Raw genomic sequence first — 6459 nt, 5'->3', positions numbered from 1 at the left:
TCGTGTCCCTCTCTCAACATAAAAGATCAACGCCCTGTCCGACTGCCATCATGGCCCACAAGACAAAGACGACCCAGAGATCACAAAAGAAAAAAAATAAGGGGACAAGAGCCAGAGTCCAGACTCGGCACTCCAGTCCAGCGTCCAGATCTAGATCCCCGGCGGCCCCCATCCCGGGCGGGCCCCACGCTAGCGTCCAGCCACCCTCACCAGCAACCAAAAATCCTACTCGTCCCCAACTTTGCGGGTTCCCAGATTTAGCCCTCTCCCACGACGTCGGCAGGGGCGCGTACTCCCTACGTGCGTGCACTCGTGCACCTCCCCCGACCTCTCCCTCCCTCCCAGCCTCTCTCTCTCTCTCTTTCTCTCTCCCTACCTACGTCCGTCCGTCTCGCGCACGCCTCGCATCATCCCCACCTTTCCCCTGCCTCCTCCGACCCCAATCAGACCAATCCGCTTCCAACCCCAACCCATGCCCTCTTCCATCGCCACCCACCTCCTCAAAGCCGCCGCCGCAAAGCCCCTCTTCTCCCCCCGCGCGGCCCAGATCCCCGCGCTCCCCCGCCCGCCCGCCGCCCGCCGCCCCCCCGCGCCCGCCACCGCCGCCTGCCGCTGGTTCCGGTGGCCGTCGCCCGCGAGGGGGCTCTGCTCCTCGCCGCATTCCGGCTCTGCCGAGGGGATGGGATCTGACGGCACGGGGGCCAGGAGGCGGCTGCCGCCAGCCAACGGTGTGTCCAAGGAAGGGGCGCCGCCGCAGCCCGTCCCGCCCAGGCTGCTCACGCTGCCCACCGTGCTCACCATTGGCCGCGTCGCCGCCGTCCCGTTCCTCATAAGCAGTAAGCGCTAACCAAGCTTTGCTTTGCTTTTTTTCTAACTACTTTACAGTTGGACACATGTTGCACAAGATCGATGCCGAGTATCAGATTTCCTTTACTGATCACTCACTCGATCACGCACAGTAGTAGGCTAAAGGTAGCTGCTGAAAGCACTGACTAGTTGTAGGATTTTCTTTGGCCTGGGACTGGTTAGTTGGATTTCATTATTTTCGGCGAGCAATCTTAGAACAAGTGTGTGCAAAGTGGTGGTTTGCTTTCCCTGTCTCGCCACGTTCGGGTAGCTTGCACAAATAGCTATCTTAGGCTGCCTAACTCTCAAGGAAAATAAGTCAGCAGCAGAGGAAACTTGAAATCATGTAATCACTGCAGCATGGGCAACTAGTCAACTACTACTAACGCAGATGGCAAGAGCAAATGATCAATACACAATTCTTCCTAAGCCTCGCTGTGTAGTTTCTGGTACTGCAGCGTTTCCACTGTCCATATTTCCATAGTAGTTTTAAACTGGGGTCATGCCTAGTGTCAGTAGTTAACATACAGGGCTACCTATGCAAGCCTAAACTGTCTCTGTTGTCCTCTATGCTTTTGTTTGATCCAAGCTAGTTTGACTTACAGACTATCAAAGTTACTAGACTTGAGAGACGCAACTTCTATGTCACACAGCACGCACTGATGTGCATAGTCTGCTTAATCTCTTTTGTCCAAATCTTCACAAAGTCATATTGTATTCCCGGGTTTCTTTTAGCAACCGTCAATGTGTTTGCTTCCTCTCCACTGGTGAAGAGTACTTCTGGTGAACTTTATCCTTTATAAAGATTATGGCTGTTTCAAAAGTTCCACCATATTTTTTAGAATCACAGGGAAGAACATAACTATCCTATTTAAAAATTAAACTGAAAGATATACTAAATATTGTCTTCATGGAAACTGGATTAATCTGCAATTTGACGTGTCCTATCACCATAACTGAGTTATGACTTATGATCTGCCAGCGTTGCATTCTTTAGCAATTAGGGTAAATTGTATGCCAACAGTTTAGCTGAGTGTTCTGTTGCTAAAAGGTGTAAAGCCTTTGAGTTTCTTTATTACTTCAGCTGAAAGCCTAAAATTTATTACTTTATTGCCCATGGCTTCATTGAACTGACCAATAGCAGACTTTTGCCGTCAATTATTCATGTCAACGGTTAAATGGACTGCTCATGTGTCATCTATTGAAATTTTGAAATAGTGCCTGTTTGTTTACTGGTGGCCAAATAGCATTTTTGTCACGGGCACAGGAACCAACTGCTTACTTTCCATGCAGTTCGCTGTTGGTTGATATCTGACATGCATTTGGCACTTTTTTTTGTGTTTGTTATGTTTGACATAATAATCTTAGTTTGACTATGGAAATATCCCTTTTTGTGTAATTAATTGATAGCTTGTTATCTCTACTGTTACCAGCTTTCTACATGGAAGGTCCTTGGGCAGCAACTGCCACAACTGGCATCTTCCTTGCTGCAGCAATCACTGATTGGCTAGATGGTTATATCGCGAGAAAGGTGTCACAAATATTGCTGAATATAATATGCTATACTGGGTTACTCTATAATCATTTTTCCTCGTGTTATTGTTTCCTGACATAATGTATTATGCAGATGCATTTGGGAACACCTTTTGGTGCATTTCTTGATCCTGTGGCCGACAAGGTTTCTTTCTCTTTTTGCTGCTCTGATCCTTCTGCACAATGTTGTCTACGCTCTTATCTGTCTGTAGACTGTCAGTTTCCAAAGTCTGAGCTACTCTCGAGAACTAACTTCGTCGCTGCTATTCTCTACTGCAGCTTATGGTAGCTGCAACACTAGTGTTGCTGTGCACCAAACCTTTGGAAACTTCACTGCTCACGAATGGACCATGGCTTCTGACAGTTCCTTCCATTGCCATCATTGGGAGAGAGGTAGTTACCCAGCCAAATCTACATCATAATTTTCCAAAAATGCAAGGAAAAACCATTTTCTAGTTAACCTATCTATAATTATGGAAACATTAAGATGGTAGTTTGATTTCTTTAATTTTGACCTTGTGCTCATATAAATATGTAGGAGTATATGTTTGTTCTGTTGTAAGTGTGGGATCTTGCCTTCCTGTGGGAATAGGATGTTCATGTATTTGTCATGGCTATCTGATCTTATCTCTAAATAAGCCTGTCAAGCCAACATGATAAGTTAGCAACTTCCAATTATACCCTGGCTATTCGTCTTTTTCTGGTTGAATATACGTAGTATGTGCTTCAGTAGATAAAATGAAGGGGCTCTTTTGCCAACCTCTGCACTGTTTTTTATGGAGGCATGGATCGAGTGCACATTGCTCCAGCTTGATTGATTGGCTCCACCATGAGGCTTATTTGAAACAGAACACCCTTTTGATGCATCAAGAAAGGTAGTCAGAATCATGATTCTGAATTGGATCGGAGCTCTGATATTAGGGTCACAAATCGTAGAATCTTAACTATCAGAACTGTAGAAATGTAGATTCTATGAACCAAAATCGTAGAATTGGAGGGGTTAGTTTGGATTGTAAAGTCCTAGAATCATACAACAGAATCGTGATTCCGACAACCGTGGCAAAGTGTTGAGAAGCTCAGAATAATCAATTTACCCCAAAAGCAGGGCCTGCCCTGATGTTTTGGATGCCGCTAAGCAAAATATGGCCTGTAAATTTAGGGTTGTGACCGTGTACCTACTTATACACTATATGCATGGTTCGTAGACCGTTGCAGTTTGCACTTTTCGCGCTACCACAGGGCTGGTCCGCCTAAAAGTCAAGAGGAAATTACCAGATTTGTACAACCTTCAATTCTATGTGAATATGTGGGGTGCCATGGGCAACTTTTAGTATGTTTCCTGGTTCAGTAGAAACACACACACATATGTGGGATGGAAGCACTTTGCCTCTCCAGTTAGATTGAGTCGCTCTACCTCTACCATATGGCTTGTTTGAATCAAAACCAGAGCATGTATGAAATGAAAAAAAGTCTTTATGCTTCAAGATATTTAGAAGCTATGAACGATTTCTATAAGTGTGCTACCCAAAAAAGTTTGATAAAAGTAACAGATTTGACATTCAACTTTCCAGTTCCATGTGAGTGGTGCGTTGGAGCAACTTCACTTCACTTTTCTAGTGGGCCCAGACATATATATCCATTTGCCATTTCGAGAGTTATCTTGTGCTATGAGTTATATAGTGTGCTATGCTTGTCACGAGCTAATGTTCTGGCGTATCTGTTTCTGTAGATCACAATGTCAGCTGTTAGAGAGTGGGCTGCGTCTCAGAATACCCAAGTTCTTGAGGTTCCTTCTGTCTTCTATTGTCTTACATTGCCTTAATTAGACATTCAAAAACTGAATTTGTACTTCCTACAAACAACAGGCTGTGGCAGTAAACAATTTAGGGAAGTGGAAGACAGCGACACAGATGACAGCATTGACTCTGCTCCTTGCCAGCAGAGACCCGAGGTACTTGCATTTTCGCTGACCGAGCTTAAAGCCTTGTCATTGTTTTAATCATTTTGCATGCTGACTGGGGTTTGTTTTTGGCGCTTTTGTTGTGCAGTCTACATGTACAAGGTGCTCTAGTCCCCCCTGGTGTCGCGTTGCTCTATGCATCTGCTGGACTTGCCATATGGTCCCTAGTGGTGTACATCAGAAATATATGGCGGATACTTCTAAAATAGTGTTAGCACATAGTGTAATAGAAGAAACAGGAGCAAAGGCGACGGTATTCCATTCAAGATGCTGCAATTTTTTGGAAGATTGTTGAGTTGATTGATGGGGCCTAGATCTTGTTGAGATCCTCGTGTGACCCGTGCCATTGGTGCTTGGCGGATTAGCCGCCAAAGCTTGTTGATCATGCGAGGATCTCTTTAGAAGCAAAATATATAGCTCGTAGCCTGTGATGCCAAGGTGATCTACTTTCACGGAAGGTAGCCACAGCTTCTGAGTGTTGGACACCGTGTGTAATGAGCTGCAAGACTGGAGACGATGCAGACGATTGTAACCGTATACAAGCACAGACCAGGCGGCTGGCCTGTGCGTGTGGAGTTCCTGCCACTGTAATTTTACCCATATCATATTGCCAGGGAGCACAAAATTATTCTTTCAATGTGTTTCACTCGCTTCTTGCGTGCGAGCTGCTGTCATGCATCTGCTGGTTTCTTTGCTGTTCTCGTTTTGCACATACTGCACTTGTGATTTAACTGAGAATTTCAGTGGATAGAGTACTAAGGGCATCTACAAGGGAGCCCTCCATATGTCTAGACGGACAACTCAGACATTGTCTTGACAGAAAACGCACCTCCAATGGTAGCCCCCAAACCCAAGCCAAATATGGGGCGGACTTGAGACGGAAAACACACCTTCAAAGGCCCCAAACACTAATGATCTAAACGCTCTTATATTTCTTTACGGAGGGTGTAGTCTTCAAACCCAAGCCAAATATGGGGATGATTTGAGGCCAACTGGTTTGGGAAGGTTTTAGAACAAGGATGGATGGAATATGGACTGGTTTGGGAAGGTTTTAGAACAAGGATAGATGGAGGATGATGATGGATTTGAGTGTGTTCTTTGGGCTTGTTCGGATCCTTGGGATTTTGAGAGGTTTGAAGGAGGTTAAGAGGTATTAAATCCCTACACGTCAAAATCCTCCTCAATCCCCTTGTGGAGTAGATTAACCACAAGCACTTCTGGGTTTCTGTTAATAGTAATGTACTATGTCATTTGTATGTGTAGTGTATGAAGAACAACATCATCTCGCCCACCACGGACCCCACAACCGCCTCAATCCCTAGACGGAAACCCTAGCCCTCACTCTCTTCACTCCTCTCCTCCCAATCTGCTCGCACCTCTCCTCTTTGGTCATGTCCCTGTGGTCCCACACCGCCATGTCCGGCTCTAGGGCGAAGGAGGATCCAATCGACTGGGACACGCTCGCTACGGAGGATGACGACAACCTCGCCCTCCGCCAGGCGCGTGGCTCGTCTAGTCAGGGCTCGTCCCCACTGTCCTTGTCAGATTCCTCCAGCTCCACGCCCTCTCGGCGGTCCAGTGGCGCTTTTGCAACTCAGTGACGGCCCCTCCACGACAATCGCCGTGCCTTCCTCATCCGTGTAGGAGCAGCTAGTCAGCGGCGTCCTGTCCTGGTCCTTGCCCGGTTAGGAGACCGATGCCCAACGTTGGCGTTGGAAGAACGCTAAGACGTTGAAGGATGACTCGAGGTGTCGAAGCGCACCAGTGCCCGACGCCTTGGCGGACTTCTAGAGTCCTCAGACTCCAACGTCATCCCCCAACAACGACACCTACATCGTCTTCGAGCTTTACATAAGGGCAAGGCTGGTGAAGATATTTCCCATTTTATAATGTATAGTATGCTCAGTACAATGTCCTTTTGTTATTGAAACTATGGTTTGTCCTCTATCGTTTGTAGTATGCTATATATGAACTATGTATAAACTGATACATCATATGTAGTTTGTGTGTTTGTGTTGATCAATGTCGCATGGGTTGCATGGATTTGGAGTTTTTTTTCTTCTGACGCTTGAAACCCCCTCTTTATTCATTGGTAATCAAAGATACATCATCATTCACAA

General features: G+C 46.2%; 1 protein-coding gene across 2 annotated transcripts; it reads left to right on the top strand.

Moving 5' to 3' along the window:
* The first annotated feature begins 362 nt into the window (after positions 1 to 362).
* LOC123085521 (cardiolipin synthase (CMP-forming), mitochondrial) lies at positions 363 to 4976 on the top strand. 2 transcript variants are annotated; one of them, XR_006439803.1, is made up of 8 exons: positions 363 to 836; positions 2280 to 2377; positions 2474 to 2524; positions 2659 to 2772; positions 4109 to 4165; positions 4245 to 4330; positions 4428 to 4652; positions 4731 to 4976. XR_006439803.1 is itself a non-coding variant. In XM_044507165.1 (7 exons), the coding sequence occupies exons 1-7, from the start codon at positions 473 to 475 to the stop codon at positions 4546 to 4548; spliced, it is 891 nt and encodes a 296-aa protein (XP_044363100.1). In that variant the 5' UTR covers positions 364 to 472; the 3' UTR covers positions 4549 to 4976. The 2 variants fall into 2 exon arrangements, 1 of the variants encoding a protein (XP_044363100.1); XM_044507165.1 differs by having other exon boundaries at positions 364 to 836; positions 4428 to 4976.
* Positions 4977 to 6459: the final 1483 nt, after the last annotated feature.

The sequence above is a fragment of the Triticum aestivum genome, chromosome 4A (genome assembly GCF_018294505.1).
Source record: "Triticum aestivum cultivar Chinese Spring chromosome 4A, IWGSC CS RefSeq v2.1, whole genome shotgun sequence".
Taxonomy (NCBI): domain Eukaryota; kingdom Viridiplantae; phylum Streptophyta; class Magnoliopsida; order Poales; family Poaceae; genus Triticum; species Triticum aestivum.
Note: the sequence above shows the minus strand (reverse complement) of the source record. Positions and strands in the feature narration are given on the sequence as shown.